Raw genomic sequence first — 16169 nt, 5'->3', positions numbered from 1 at the left:
AGGAGAGGGCCGTGTGACTACTGCTGGAAGCTGGAGTGGGGGCCACCCCGGGAGGGGGTCTGCGCGTCCAGGCCATGGTGAACATGCTTCTGTGGAAAGCACGCAGTGATCCACGGTGGGAAGGCCCTCAGGCGGGTGGGATGTACCAGTGGGGACCATCATGGGACAGGGCTCCTGAGCAGCCCACCCAGCCAACACTCAGTGCAGCCACCCTGTGTGTGGGGGGAGCTGGCGTGCGGACCGTGGGCTGTGGGCACAGGAGGCCAGTGTGGGAGCCACGGGCACTGGAAGCTCTTTACAGCTGTCTGCTGAATCTAATAATAAAAAACAAGCACATTTTGGTATCATTCATTTCATTTTTCCACCATGATTCCTATTGCATTCTACAAGGTATTGGTCTATGATGAATTGGAAACATTTAAAAAGGCAACAGTCCTTTGCTGCAGATAACTTGAGAAAGCCTGTTGCCAACACACTGGATGCGGTGGTAAGTGGTCTGGGGGCAGCCCGGGGCCAGAAACAGGATGGTGGCTGCACATGGACAGGGCTCCAACCAGGTGAGCCTCAGGTGGCCTGACCCTCCCTGGAGGGCGTCTGGCCCAGGCCTGGGCTCAGGGAAGTCTTCTCAGACAGCAGGAGAGTGTGGGGATGTGAGTGATCCGAGAAGCTGGATGAGGAGGTGGGGAGCTCCCTGGGCCCTGGGGAGGGGGGGCAGCGCCCACCTGGCAGGTAAGAGAAACAACACCTGTCTGTGCTCGTCACGCAAGGGGGCAGACAGGGTGCTGCACACAGCCTGGAAACCCTGGGGCAGGACCTGGGCTTTTTCCTTAGGGCAAACGGAAGCCAAGAAGAGAATTTAAGGGGGGGAGGCACGCTCGGAGTCGCTTTCAGCTCCAGCGTCCGGGTCACCTGCGGGTCCCACTCTATTCGCTGCTTTTATCTTGATCATGGAAGAAGGTTCTCTGCTTCTTAATGCCTTGTAAGCTTTGACTGCATGCTGGGCACTGTGCACAGACAGCGGAGGCTGAAGTAGACAGTGCCAGGGCCTTTCCTGGGGTGGGCACGCCCTCTCCCCTGCCGGGCAGAGACAGCGAGGGGCCAAGCTTGTCTATTCAAGTTACCAACGATCTCTTCTCTCCCACGAACTTAGGTAGGTGGGCCTGTCCGAGTCCTCAGCAGAATCTAATACACAAGCTTTGTAGAGTTCATCTAGCGCTGTACCTTGGTCTCAGGGTGCGTGGCTGTCTTTCACTGCCTTCTACATCCTGCCAGGAAGTTGGGCCTGATGAGTGTTTCCTCACCTTGGCTGCTGAGGAAGGATGGGGTGCAGGGGACAGAGCTGGCAGTGAGGGACAGTGGGGAGGCCACTGTGGTCCCCACTGGTACATCCCACCCTCCCGAGGGCCTTCCCACCGAGGATCACTGCGTGCTTTCCACAGAAGCATGTTCACCATGGCCTGGACGTGCAGACCCCCTCCCGGGGTGGCCCCCACTCCAGGTCATCCAGGGAGGCACTGGGTTGGGGCAAGAAGGGATGCTCAGGGGGTGAGGGTCACCTGTCTGTGATGGTGTCCAGAAAGGGCAGCATCCCGTGGGTTTGCCTGTGGGCCCTGACAGGTGTGGCCCTCCCATAAGAAGGGGAGCACAGGGTGAGGGACAGAGGGGAGGGTGGAGCTGGGGCCAAGGGGCAGGACCAGGCCAGAGGGAAGGGCATCGTGTTTGGCTGACTCTAGAACGGACATGGAGGTATAGGCCAGCAGACACAGGACAGGACAACTTGGGGGTCCCTGGAGGAGAGCAGCCAGGGTCCCACAGGAAGCAGAGCTGGGGCCGCAGGGGCAGCACGCCTGGTGGGGAGAGCCTCTGGGGGCCGTCACATCCCAGAGGGAGGGAGCGGCTCCGGCTGCCCTGCACGTGGCTGGAGGGGGGCCCATGTGACATGGTCAGGCTGCCCTGAGGCTCAGCCCTGGGGTGGGCAGTGGGGGTCACAGCCTCCCAGAAGGGGACATTCACCCCACTGCCTCTGGGTGGCCAGGCCAGGCGTCCAGCAGCCTCTGTCCCCAGACTGTATGGCCCACGCAGGGAGGTATGGCAGGTTGGGGCAAGACCCTGGAGGCCTAGAATCTATGCGCAGGATGGGACTCACCTCCCGAGCCCGTAGGCAGCGCACAGCAGCAGATAGAGGGTGAGAGGGGCACTGGGTGCTGGGGTGTACCCACCCCACCATGTGCACCATGCGCATGATCACCCGCAGAGCCTGGCTGAGCACAAGCCCCGCCAGCTGGGCTCTCCTGGCCTCGCTACACATGGGTGCACACGGCACGTGGGCATTCCAGGTGTGCGTGTGCACACACACCTGCAGCCCGGACCCAGGAGCTCCGTGCCTGACGGCAGACCAGCATCCAGCGTCAGCTGTGGTCAGCCCAACACGGGGTCTGGTCTGTGCCAGAGTGTGGGGAACGGGACCCCTGGAGAAAGAGCAGCGTGGACCTGCACTCCAGGAGCACCAGGGGTGGGGGGTCCCACTCCCCTTGCCCAGGACAGGGTGAGGAGGCCCCTGCAAGACCAGGGGGGACACGCCTGGGAGTGGGTCTATGAGCCAGCAGCCTCAGGCCCCGTCTTGCTGACCTGGGCCTCCACGGGGCACTTTCCTCTGCCTGGATCATGCAGGGTGCCAGGACACTTGGACCACGGGGGACAGCTCCCTCTGGGCTGCATCCCTGCTGCCTCCCCACAGCAAGAAGTGGAAGACGGTGCCCTGCTGATCCCCTGGCCTGGTGTGCCCACTGCTGTCCCACCAGCAAGGTGGGGGCACTGGTCTGGGTGCTACGGGGCAGCCACAGGGACTGGCATGAGGCCTCAGGGGGTGGAAGAGCCCGTCCCTGACCATGAACCTGACCCGTGGCAGATGTCTGCCCCCTCTGCCCGCTAGGCAGGGTGCGGCTCGGCCACTACAGACATGTGCTGCTCTGACTTCTCTGGGCACCCAAGCCCCGCCTCATGTCGTGTGAAGCTGGCTCCTGAGGTGCTGGCTGTGCTCAGGGACTTCCGGAGGTCTTGGGGACTGGGGGCCTTGTATACCCTTGGGAGGGCAGCTCTGGATGCCTTCCTCATGTCCCACAGGAGGCTCTGTGTTTAGCAGCAGGGCATATCTTGGCACAACAAGGCTCTCCTGCCCCTCGGTGCCAGGCAGCAGTGACACCACCGCCCACCCACCCTGGGCCAGCGCACAACCCGTGGAAAGCACATGCTCGCCCCACACCCTGCGCAGGCTCGGGGCTGTCGGGCCAGGTGGCTCAGCCCCTCATCCCCCGACCTGTGCCTGTGTGTGACTCACCGCCAGCCTCCAGGCTCCAGCTGGTGTTGAGCACATTCCGGGGTGCATCGTGCCCAACCACACCCGTGTAGGTGGCTGGCTGTGGGCCTGGGCAGCCAGGATGTGCAGGACTCTCCAGGTGTGGAACGTGGTGCTCCCAGGCTGGGCCGTGGGGTGCGCAGTGGCAAACCAAGGATGGTCCACTCCGTGCTGACCCTCCAGCCAGGCGATGACAATGTCCGGGGGTGAGAAGGCGGGCGCCTCGCACAGGAGCCCAGAGGCTGCCCCTCGTGTGGTCAGGATGTGGACAGTGAGGCTGCTGGGTGCCGTGGCAGCTGCAGGGAGAAGCAGGTCGTGCGTGGGCTATCAGGGGCATCAGGAGAAGCCAGGTGGCCCTAGGCACTGGGGGCCTCTGGGCCCTGGGAGAGTGGTGGCCAGAAGAGCTGCCGGGCCAGGCGTTGGGTGTGCAGGGTCCGGGCCACCCATCCCTGGGCCCTGGAGCCGGCCTCTCCGAGCTCTCTCAGCGCCACTGCCTCCACATGGGACGGCAGGTCAGGGTGGCTCAGCATGCAGGTGACAGGGGCTCCTGAGGACCACGAGGCCCAAGGCAGGGCCAGCTGGCTGCTCAGGCTCTGGGAGCCATTGTGGAGTGGCCACAGCTGCCCTTCCACCACAGCCCTGCGGGGCGCTGCCCCGGCCACCAGCCAGGACAAGCGGGCCTCTTGCAGCTCGTCCCCCAGCACCAGGCCAGTGACGGTGGCCTCAGTCTGGAGCCACAGGCCCTGCAGGAGAGGGGACAGCAAGTAGATGCCAGGAGGATGGGTGTGGTTCAGACACTCAGTCAGAGGAGAGCCAGCAGTTAGCGGGGTATGCAGACCATCCCGGGCCAAGGGTGGGCTGGAGGTGGGGGTCCCGGGGCTGGTGAGCGATGCCCTGGCACCCTGGCTCCCGCAGGATCCCTAGATCAGACCATGCCTTAGCTCCCTGCCACAGCTCCAGGGTATCGGTGGTTCTGTGAGGGTCCCCACGTGGGGCTCCATGCCAAGCTCGTGTCTCAGCCCTCCACGGGGTCAGCCGAGCCCAGTTTTCGCCCTTGTCCCCTGTGCTCCTCTGTGGGTGCCTGGGGTTCCCTGCTCCCAGGACCAGGCACGTCATAACAGGTGCTCAGTGATGCCCGTCCAGGGCCTGCTCCTGACCCAGGTGTGCTGTGCATGCCCAGGATGTGCCACAGAGCGGCTTGAAGGAGGAAGCCTCAGGGGCAGGAGGGCGGGGTGGGGGTGCTAGCGTGGGGGCTCTTTACCTTGGGCCTGGGCAGCAGTGGGTGCTATGGTGGGGCCCGCCTAACCCTGCCTCACCCTGACCTTGGAGCCCTAGCCTCCAGGCCTGAGACCAGGCAAGGCTTGCGGGGCAGTTATGGTCACCATGGAAACAGACACAGATTCCAGTACTGGGTGGGTGCCCCGCAGCGAGCCCCAGCGGCCTTAGAGCTGGTGAGGGGCAGGGGTTGGCAGGGCGTCGGGGTGCCGGCACGGTAGATGCGGATGACTCTGGTGGGTCTGTTGGGGGCTCCAGGAGGGCTGCGGAGGCAGAGACCAAACAGCAGTGGTCCCTGTTGTAAGGAGGCCGTGGGTTCAGCTGGATCACGTCCCACCGTTTTGTGCGAAGTCGGATTTGGCAGCAGCAAACTGAGCTAGTGTCCTGGGCGCCCCCATTGCTGCCCGTCCTGTGCCCTCCCTGAAGGCACTTCCTCCTGGGGCCTGGCTCACAGGGCCAGCCCTCTCCTGCTCTCTGTCCGCCACCTCTCCGTACAGATGCCCGCTGCCACTGCTGTCCGGACCACTCTGCTGCCCGCGGGCTGCTCCTGGCTGCACCGCGGTGCCCCTCAGCATGGCCCCACCTTCCCCTCTCAGGTCTGCCTCACGGCCATGGCCCTGGGCCCGGCCATGGCCACTCCTTCCATGTGACGTGGCTGCATGAACCCTCTTGGTATGTTTGTCTCTCCGCATCGTGTGTCCTCCTAACTGGCTAATAACAAACTTCTGTCCCCACTGCCACACTCCACTCCCCGCCTGGCTGGGCTGCAGCTCCCCAGTGCCAACAGAGCGCCCTTGGGGCAGGTATGTGCCACCCTGTGCTCCCCCGGAGTCCCATGGCACACATAGCACAGGACTGGGCCAAGCCCTCAGGTGACGGGGCTCACTAAGAATAGAGGCGGAGTGACACTTGTGGGCTGAGACCCCGCTGATCACACCCGAGGACAAGCCTGCTTCCCAGCCCAGGCTGTGTTTCCAACGCCAGGCCTGGAACCCTCTCGGCTCGGCCCTCTTCCCTCATCAGGGGGACCGGCCCTGAGACCCTGGTCAGCAGGTGGGGCCTGGGCCTGCGTGGACCCAGATCGCCCTTTCCCACGGGCCCCCTGAAATAGGTACACCCCTGAGACTCAAAACACACAGGGCCTGTTCTTTGGGAAAGAAACCTTCGTGAGGAAACAGCTTCGCAAGATAAAATGTACACATTTATTTCAAGGGGGAACGTGCGTACGATGCAAAGTGTGTGCATCTGCGGGGGCAGAGCCCGGGGCTGCAGGGTCCCCACCACCCACAGCATCGGGCCATGGAAAGAAGCTGTTTCTTAGAGCGTCCCATGCAGGGTGACATGGGGAAAGTTTACGTACAAGCCGACCGGCCACACGGGCAGGGGACCCCGGGCCCACAGGTGCCCTGCGTGGTTCCGCCTCTGTGGCCTCCGGGAGTCTTCCATGGTGGGTCATTTCACCTGCGGGCAGCAGACAGTGTGAGCTGCTTTTCCTGCCCCTGGGAATGAAGCCTGGGTGGGGCTGGCCCCTCCCCGCTGCCCCTTGGCAGTCCAGAGGTCTGTGCCCGGGCCTGGGCGCCTCAGCCTCTGCCCGGCGGCCCCACCTTGAACAGGGTGACGGTGGTGCTGTAGAACAGGCTGAGGAGGAACAGGACGATGAAGGTGGACGCCATGGTGCTCAGGTTCTCGAAGCCCTCCTCCTCGGCGCTCACCTCGCCCTCTGCAGGGACACGGCACGGGGCTCAGGCTCCGCTCAGCACCATGGGGACCCCACCCTCAGGACCCCCGGCCTCCGGCCTGCCTGGCTCCGTGGCTGTGCTGCCCCCCAGGGGGGTTGGGTGGGGTGGGGACAGAGGGGCAGGAGTTCAGGAAGGCGTAAACGTGGTGCGTTCCTCCCCCGGCCCCTTCCCTGCCCTGCGGGGACGGGGGTTTCCAGGCTCAGCCAGGAAGGGTCTCAGGCCAGGCATGAGTGGGGGCTGGGCAGGGGCAGATCGTGGCCAAGGCTGAGCACCTTGTCCTCGGAGTCCTGCTGTGGCAGAGAGGGTGACAGAGCAGCACAGCCAAGGGGCAGGGGGGTCCCCTGTGAGGTCCTCCTGGGGTTCTGTAGGAGGCACCGTTGGAGATTGACAGGCAGGGGATCTCCTGTCACCTGGGCTTTGGGGTGGGCACGCCCCCTGCCAATGTGGCCAGTGAGGGTGGACAGGGGGTGCAGGAGGATGTCTAGGCCCGGGGGCTCCCCTCTCCACATGTCACCTGGCCTCATTCTCAGTCTCTCTCCTCAGAGTGGGCGGTACATGTGAGGGAGTGTGACATCGAGGACACTTAGAGGGGTCTGCAGGCCCTGCAGAGAAGTGCCTTTGGGGGCACGGGAAGGGCAGGAGGTGGCCTGTTGGGACTGGAGGCCCCTCCTATTCAGCTGTCTGCCCACTGGGCTCTGGGGGCCCTCTCTCTCTGTGGGGTGTCTCCTGTCCCACACCTCCAGTGCTGGGGTTCTGGGGCAGACCCTGCTCAGGTTAGACTGCCTGCAGCTCCCACTACACAGCAGGGCCTCCTGGACTGATGCGCAGGCAGGACAGGCCCTCACTCTGCGTGACTGCAGGCGGGTGCTGGGGGCCCTGCCAGTCTCAGGGGCCTGCATGTAGGCGTGGGCCACTCTGGGGTGCTGCAGCCGGCCGGGCTTGGTGTGGCCTCTGAACCCTGTGCCCAGGCCTGGGGAGGTTGCCCGTGGTCAGAGTCTGAGCAGGGCCAGCCCATGGACACCCCTCCAAGCCGAGGCAGAAGGACAAGCAGTGCTGAGGCACGGAGCCCTGTGGAGAGAGCAGTGCAGGGAGTGGCAGGGCTGAGCTGGGTGCGGAGCCATGAGGGCAGAAGTACGAACCACAGGGTACTGTGTGGCTTTGGGTGCCCAGGGCTGGCATCCACTTGTGCATCTGAACATGTGTACATATATGCCTGTATATTCATGGGTCAGTTTCTTTCCATGTGTGTGCATGTGTATGAGTGTGTGTGTATTTGTCCATGTAAGCATATGTATCCATGCCTTTGCACACGTGTGCATGTATGTCTGTACCCATGCCCATTGCATGTGTCTGTGACCACGTGCATCATGTCTATATCCACGTGTGCCTGTGCACATATGTGTTTGTGTGCATGAGCATTTGTGTTCACGTGGACCTGTGCACATGCATGTGTACGTCTGTGTGCCTGTGTGTGTGCACATATGTCTCTGTATGCCCATGTGCGTATCTGTGTGTATGCGGATCTCTGTGCCCACATCTGTGTGTGTGCACACATGTCCACATCTCCATGGGCAGATGCCTGTGCATGTGGTGTGTGTGCATGTGTGTGTGTGTGCATGTGTCACACACCTATTTGGCCATGGGGGCATCTGGGGGAGCAGTGAGCATGAGCTGTGAGCATTCTGTAGGGGCACCAGGCATGCGGAGGTGGGGGTGGGCGGCAAGGGGTGCAGGGTGGTGTGGAGGCAGCACGGCCACGGCCCCGGCGGGCGAGAGCATCGCTCACTCAGGACCAGCGTCTGTGAATGCATCTTTTTATTTCTGTTTTGAGAGCATGCAGCGTGGCACCCTATGACATGCTCAGTTCGCACACAGGCACGCACGCAGCGCCGGGTCACCCACAGGCCCCAGTGCCAGCCCGTCGGGGCAGCCCAGGGGTCAGTAGCACGTGCTGGCCGTGTCAGACAGGACCAGGGAGACGTTGTACAGGGTGGGTTTACCGGTGGTCTTGTCCACGGTCCTCTCGGTCACCGTGTGGGGCAGCGCCTCGTGGCCCACGACGCAGGTGTAGGTCTCCCCGGCGCTCCAGTCCTCCTCACTCACTGTCAGGATGCTGTGCGCGAAGTAGAGGCCCGGGGCCTGGGGCTCGGGGGTCGGGGCGCTGGTCACATAGTTGTGGGAGGGGACGGGCTGCCCTTTCTGCAGCCACTGCACAAACACGTCCGGTGGGGAGAAGCCCGTCACCAGGCAGGTGACGGAGGCCGACTCCCGCAGTTTCAGCTGCTCCTGGGTGGGCGGGAGCACGTAGACCGAGGGCGTGTGCTTGGCGACCTCTGCGGGGCACAGAGGGCCGTGAGCTCAGGCTGCCCCCCCGGCCCGCGGCCAGGAGCCCGGAGGCCGCGGGGGAGTCTGGGGCAGAGGGAAGGGGCAGGCAGGGCCTACCCTTGGGCCTGGAGACGGTCTGCTTCCGCGGCGAGGGCAGGTCCGTGTGCGTCACTGTGCACGTGAATTCGTCGCCCGACTCCCAATCCTCCACGCAGATGGTGGCCTCGCCCGTGGCGCTGAAGGTGGTGTTGGGGTGGCTCTCGGAAATGTTGGTGTGGGTTTTCAGGGGCTTGCCGTCCCGGCCGGTCCAGGAGATGGCCAGACTGTCATAGGTGGCCAGGTTTGTGACCAGGCAGGACAGCTTGGCCGACTTGGTGAGGAAGATGCTGGCGAAGGAAGGGGGAATGGCGAAGACCTGGATGCCAGTGTTTGGACCTGGAGTCGGGGCAGAGCAGGTTTGAGGGCTGGTTGGGAAATGAGGTGAAGGTGGGGGTTTCCCCAGACAGGGAGGCCCCCCTTCGCTGAGCCGTCCGGGTCCCACGGTCCCTCCGGGGGGGATGCTGGCTCCTCATCTGACACGTGGTCCCAGGCCACCCTGTCCCGCCTTTGGCTGCTCTGTGAAGCCAGAGATGGGGCACAGCTGGCCATGTCTGGGCAGTGCCCCCAAACCCGAGTGGACCCCAGGTGTGTGAGGGGCCCTGCGTGGGGGGCCATACCAGGGGCCACTCACCGCTGCCGCACAAGGAGGACACGTTCTTCTGGAAGGTGAGCCCACTGTGCTCCACGCGGCAGGTGAATGTGCTCTGACTGAGCCAGGCAGTCTCGGTGATGGTCAGCGTGCTGGTGACCTTGAAGGTCACGGGCCCTGACCCCTTAGTCTCGGCTTCCACGTTGTCCGTGGTGGCCCCAGACTCCAGCCGCTTCCCATCTTGCAGCCAGGACACGGAGATGTGCCTGGGGCTGAAGCCTGTGGCCTGGCAGATGAGCCTGGACGTGCGCTGGCTGTTGCTGGAGAAGGCGTCCCGGGGCGGGATGAAGACGTCCACACTGGGGGGCAGCTCTGCGGGCGCTGCAGCGAGGGCACAGGGGGTCAGCCCGGCTCAGCCCACCCTTACCCAGCCCACAGTGGGGCAGCGCTCACCTGACAGGGGCACTTTCACGACCTTGTTGCCGTTGGCGTGCTGAACTTGGCACGTGAGGAAGTCATCGGAGCCCTGGAGCACGTCCACGGAGGCCAGGAGCACCTGGGAGGTGGCCACGTACTTGCCCCCCCGCAGGACCGAGGGGAAGGTCTTGATGTCCCTGGTGCTCACGTCACTGCTGTTCTTGTAGTTCCAGGAGAAGGTGATGGAGCCGGGCAGGAAGTCCTGGGCCAGGCAGCCCATGGCCACCAGGCTCTCTTCGGACAGGGGGCTCTCACAGGACACCAGGGGGAAGAGATTTGGAGGGGACGAGCTCTCTGAGGACACAAGAGGGGACAGACAGTACGGGGGTGGTGAGGAGGAGCGCCCTAGCTGGGGATGGGCCCCGCTGTCCACCCCTGGTGCTCTGTGGCTGCCACTTGGTGCTGAGCCTACCACTGGCTGCCTGGACGTGACTGACAGCACGGAGGGTGGTGCAGTAAGGCTCGGGGTCCTGGTACAGCAGTGCTGGGGGTGTGTGGGGGCCCAGCTCTGTTGCATGGGAAGACAAGGGGTTCTTGCTTCCTGTTAGGAGGGTAGAGCTGGCCTCTCACCCTGGCACTGTCCCTGCACACAGAGGCCTTTCAGGACGGCCCAGCCCAGGCCCGCTGTGCCTTCCCACGGACGCCCTGGAGTCACCCTGACATGCAGCCCCGAGCACAGCGAGCCCCTTGAGAGGCAGGTGGCCATGCAGGGAGCCTTGCCAGCTGGCCACACTGGCGCTCAGCCTGCATGTCTGGGATCTGGGGAGGGTGTATATGTGATAAGTGAGCCGGCGCACACTCGGCTTGGCCTGTCCCGAGCCCACCCAGGTTAGGCCTACTTAGCCCACCCAGTCCAGCCCATTTCAGTAGCTCAGCCTTGCTCTGCCTGGGTCAGCGCAGGTCAGTGCACTGTACGCAAGCTCACCGAGCTCAGCTCAGCCTTGGTCAGCCCAGTTTAGCCCAGCTCACCCAGCCCAGCTCACCCAGCCCAGCCCCGCTCATCCCGCCCAGCTCAGCCTGGCTAAGCCCTGCTCAGCTCACCCCACCCAGTTCATCCAGGTCTGCCCAGTGCAGCCCAGCTAAGCTCTGCTCAGCTCTGTCCTGCTCAGCTCAGCTCAGTTCAGTTCAACTCAGCCATGCCCAGGTCCGCCCGGCTCACCCTCCCCAGCTCAACCCAGCTCAGCTCAGCCCAGCTCATCCCACCCAGCTCAGCCTGGGTAAGCCCTGCTCAGCTCCATCCTGCTCAGTTCAGCCCAGCCCAGCCCGTCCCAGCTTAGCCAAGCTTAGCCCAGCTCACCCAGTCCACCTCAGCCCAGCTTAGCCCAGCCCAGCTCAGCTCAGCTCAGTGCAGCTCAGCTCAGTTCTGAATGTGCCGGCTCAGCCTGGCTCAGCTCAGAAAACTCAGTCTCATGTGATTTAGTCCAGTGCAGTGCAGCTCTGTACTGTCCTGAAGGCCCAGTGGTACTGGCCAGAAAGGTGCCAGAGCACCAGACCCACCTGCCTCATTAGTCCTCTCACCCAGGGATCCTTAAAGCAGGGCTGGGCTCAGGCTGGGGGATCCCTGCGGTCTCCACCCTCCCACACCCCTTGAACTTTCTCCAGTGGAAGCTCGGATCCCCAGTCCCTGACCAGTCCCACTGGCCTCTGGCTCCCAGGAAGTATCGATCACAGACATCCTTCAGCTTCTTGGGTAAAATACTTTCTGGCAACTTAAATTCCTTAAGACATCTGCAAGGACTGTGTGGGGGTTTGCTACCATCAGAGCAAAAAACCTGTCTCTGCTTTACAACTGGCAGCTCTCTCCACAGAGCCCTCACTTTCCTGGCATATACCCTCAGCCACAACTGTCCCTTCTGAGCCCAACGTAAGCCCCTGACTTTAACCGAATTCCCTCTAGATAAAAGTCATCATAAAAATGACCAGGAAATAGGTTTCATCTGAATTTGCATTGCACAGTCCTGGTGTCGCAAATCCTTTGCAAGGGGAGCCTACTTGGAGGTGCGTAACTGATCTAAAATCAGAAGCTGTGTTTAGCGCCCATGTGAAGACAAGGGCGCTTTGCTCTAGGGCTGCTCTTAAGCGTCAGGAGCAACCACTAGCTAAAGAACCAGAGCGCGGCACCGCTACCTTCCTCGGAATGACCTTCAGGGGAAGTCACACGCGAGGGACCCAGACCAAAGCTGCTCAAGGGCTTCGCACAAGTGAGTCCCAGCCTCCACTGAGCGGGCCTCAGAGTCCGACTCCCCTTCAAGCAGAAACAAAGCATCCGATCGACCTTTCCGGAGCAGCGAATTCGGCCGTTTCTCTCTTACCATTTGGGGTGCCTGGTCACTGGACAGTCCCGTGGGGTTTTGGCGTGGAAGAATTCCTCCAAATCCATGAAAAATGGCATATTGAAGCACAGCTGGCAGGCCTGGTGGCAGAGGCCACGGCTACACATGCCCAGCTGGAGGGAGGACCAGGAGGCCCTTGGGCACAGCGGGCCTGGTGGGACCGGCTCCCAGGCTGTCCTCTGAAGAAGCCGGATTCAGGGTTCGCAGCAGAAACCACCCTCCCAGGTGCTCCGAGTCCCTCCCTGATTTGACTTCTGACTGGGTTTCCCCTCAATCCACCAACTAACGTGTTTAACTGAAGTAATTCAGGAAAATTACACACATTTCACCTAAAAATTGTCCTGAGATGAATACTTGAAAAGTGGTCTCAAAAAATGCTGACACGGAGGCCCTTTATTGCAATATCAACATGTTTCTTAGTAGCGAAGGGAAGATCGGCTAGCTTAAAAATTGGCAACATGGTCACTATAAAAACAAGGCTTCAGGGCCAGGGAAAATGATTTGAGATTAATTACCATTTGAAGGAACAACTAATTAACAAGAGTTATGTGAAGACATCGATAAACTTTAATTTCTTAAACATCTTATATTGAAAATGAATATAAAGGGGAAGTTGATAAGCTAACACTGAAAAAATTAAATTCCAGTGTTTAAAAAAGGAAGCTTTCCGTTTCCGGCAGCACTTTGGGCTTCTTTAGAAATGCAAATTACCCAGGTGTTGTTTTGCTCAGTGGAAGCTTTCAGACATGTCCCTGGGCAAAACCGCCTGAAAACCCCTCTTCATAACCATAAGCTATGTTTGTCAGTCGCGTTTCCTGCTCCCTAAAATAGTCGCTCGCGGTGGCCTGCGCCTGCCACCCGCTGCAGGTGTCTGCCCTGCCCTCCGCCACCTTGCCTGGCTCACAGCATCCACGGAACTTCTCAGCTCCTCAGAAAACAAGCCTGATTCACCCTTGTCACACCTGAGACCCCAGAGGGCGACGGCGGCACCATGGCATCATTTCTTGGCTGAAATGGTGCAATACCAACTCCAGGAAGGCAGGATTCGTGGTTGTTCATTGAATGATAAGATTAAAATATATGATACACTTGAAAATATACTGAAATACATAACCTTTGAAGTTACAGTTTTCTTGACCATTTTCCTCAGGAGCCGCTCCAAAGGCATCCTGTCTTTTAACGCTCAGGGAGCATGTCTCTCAGGAGGAGCGAGTCATCCTCTCGGGGGGCCACCCTGCCCCGGGAGCCGAGCTCCCACAGACTGCCCGGGTGCGCCCTCCCGGGGGCCGGAGCACCCCGCTCTCACCAGGCCTGGGGGAGAACTGCTTGTCCCTCTGCTCCCAGACAGTTACCTTCCTGGCCAGTAAGGAATTTTAAATACAACCTGACAGAACATGACTCAAAACCCTGAAGAAAACCCTTGTCTGTGAGCTCCTGGGTGGGACAGCCACCCAGCACACCCCACAGGCCAGCGCTGTGACTCTAACATCAAGTGTCTCCCCACAGCCCTAATGTGCTGTGGCCCCTCGTCCCCCCACGGCCCTTCCTGCCTCCCGTCCTTTCAGGGGATGGGTGACTCCGTGCGGCCTGCTGGCATTGTTCCAATTCTCAAAAAGCCCCATAAAGTCAAGAGGCCCTGGAGTCCCTAAGCACCCATTCGCATCCCCGCCTGACCAGCTTGTGCAGGACTCTGAGGGACACGTCCCCAGGACCAGCTGAGAAAGTACTATGGACAGGAGAGAAGATACAAGCCCTGGAAGGGCTGTTCTTTCCTGAGCTGATGCTGACCCGGGTACCACGTCCCCACACGTCCATAGCATCGTAATCACAGTGGCACAATCTCCTTCCTCATCCCTCCATAACCAAGGGCCTAACCGGACACTGTGCTGAGGCCATGGGGACCCACACTGTCCCCAGGAGCCCCATGGAGCTGCCCTCAGAAACCAGGCACCAAACTGACTGCCCTAACTGGGACTCAGAAGTCCTGTCTGCCCTGACGACCACTGCCCCAGAGATTCAGGGGCGGCGAAGCCCGCAAGCAGCAGCCAGGGGAGGTCCAGACGAGGGTGGAGGGGATGGCCAGCTGCCAAAGGGGCCACCTGGTCCCCACCCTGCAGCCGCCCCTGGGACGGGGCACGTCTATCTCAGCCGCATTCAGGGGGACCCTCTCCGTGGCTCAGTTTCCCAACCTCCAGAATGTCTTAGTGTCTCAACAGGGAGGCCCTGACTCCCCAGACCTCCCCAAGTGCAGTTGGGGTGAGGGGAATGCCAGCACCCACCGGAGGTGACGGAGACCAGGATTCCCTGGCCCCAGTGGTCCAAGGAGTCACATTGCCATGGGCCCAGTTAGGGGGTGTACAAAAACCCAGAACCCCGCCTGGCATGGCACACAGCCCCGAATCCTCAAGCCCCCGAGCCCCCAACTCAGAACCAGCTCTACCCAGCCTGCTATCCACAGGCACGAGCCCTCTCCCCAGAAAGGCCTTCAGCAGTACGCAGGCCGAACGGCCTCAGCAGGAGCCCCACCCCATACAGACCCAGCAACCTCTGGGCATTTGCTTCCCAGCCCTGGGACAGAGGGGCAGAGAGAAAGCCTCTTACCTTGGGTGACGATGACCTGGACTCCCTGTCCCCATAAATCAAGAGCATTACACAGGGACACAGTCTCTGCTCCCCACCATGCAAATACTCAGTGCCTGAGCACAGCAGACACAGCCGGGCTTCGCACCCCAAAGGGTGCAGCAGACACACCTGCGCTCCCACCACAGTGTGCAGCAGACACAGCTGCCCCCCGACCCGACAGGGTGCAGCAGATACAGCTGCTCCCTGACCCCACAGGGTACAGCAGACACAGCCAGGCTCCACACCCCACAGCGTGCAGCAGACACAGCTGCCCCCCAACCCCACAGGGTGCAGCAGACACAGCCGGGCTACCCACCCCACAGGGTGGAGTAGATACAGCTGATATCTCTGCCCATGGGCACACAGACCCCTGTGTACCAGGGGTAGGTGGGGCCACAGGCTTCTGAGGAGGCAGCAACCAGGGCACCTTGGCCCTAGTGCTTGAAGAAAGCATGGGCATGCTGAGCTGGCCCCTGCTGCGGCCACAGAAACCCCTCAGCCAGGGCCCCCAGGGAGCCCCGAGGCCAGGAAGTCAGCTGTCTGCTCCCTCCTGCTGTCAGCTCTGGGTCTGGGAACCTGAGTCCTCCCTGGTTCCACAAGGTCACCTTCCAATGCCCTGGCTACTCCGTGGCTCAGTGTCAGTCCCTGCATTGTCCCCAGCACCCCAGGGCCCTGTGCACACCACCATGGCACAGGGCCCTGGTGATGGCCTCCACCGGAGGGCTGCCCCTCCTTGGCGCACCTGGATGTCCCCCTTTCAGCATCACCCCCTCCCCCTGGTCTGCATGGGGAGTAGGGCAGGTGCCCAGCATCCCAGGGAGTGCTGCAGGGTTTTTGTAGAGCTGTCAATCACTGTGCTCCCAGGTAGCACTGTGGTTCCCCGCTCAGCCAAAACCCTGAGGCTGGCAGGTGGTGGGGCACCCACAGAGCCCAGGAGACCCAGTCCTGTGGCCATTTCTGGGTCTGGGCCAAGTTTGTGTTGCCGGGTCTTCTGTTTTAAGGATGCCCCTGTGGTTTCCTTTTCCTTTACAAATAAGAGCAGGGTCAGGGATGTGCTGTTTGGGAGAGGCCTGCCTCAGTGGTGGGGTCAATGTGGTGTCCCCCCGAGGTGCCCCAAGGCAGACAGCTCCTGCCAGTGCTGGAGAAAGATGGGGGCATCCCAAGAATGAGTCCCGGCAAACGCCAGGCATGGCATCTGGATTGGTGGGATGGACTGGCCAGAGCTGGGCCCACTGCCCGTGTTTAGCCCACAGCCGCAGTCTTGTGGTGGGGCCCCACCCACTCCAGGACAGGCACCTGGGAAGGCTTCTTCTGGCCTGGCTGCCCTGAGCGGCACTTGGAGTTGAGCGTAGGGC

At 61.7% G+C, this 16169-nt stretch overlaps 1 protein-coding gene and 1 gene segment (V, D, J or C); both read right to left on the bottom strand.

Annotated features, from left to right (window-relative positions):
* Positions 1-2408: 2408 nt before the first annotated feature.
* LOC118967144 (uncharacterized) lies at positions 2409-5322 on the bottom strand. The gene is given in 6 exon segments (XM_073212249.1): positions 2409-2557; positions 3317-3442; positions 3445-3651; positions 3819-4213; positions 4765-4925; positions 5083-5322. Coding segments are annotated over 6 exon segments (1278 nt in total).
* A 487-nt stretch (positions 5323-5809) lies between these two features.
* Positions 5810-14523, bottom strand: LOC140850669 (immunoglobulin heavy constant mu-like). The segment is given in 7 exon segments: positions 5810-6091; positions 6235-6350; positions 8370-8702; positions 8812-9129; positions 9425-9763; positions 9836-10153; positions 14472-14523. Coding segments are annotated over 6 exon segments (1359 nt in total).
* Positions 14524-16169: the final 1646 nt, after the last annotated feature.

The sequence above is a fragment of the Manis javanica genome, chromosome 8 (genome assembly GCF_040802235.1).
Source record: "Manis javanica isolate MJ-LG chromosome 8, MJ_LKY, whole genome shotgun sequence".
Lineage (NCBI taxonomy): Eukaryota > Metazoa > Chordata > Mammalia > Pholidota > Manidae > Manis > Manis javanica.
This window is presented reverse-complemented; position numbering and strand designations above follow the sequence as displayed.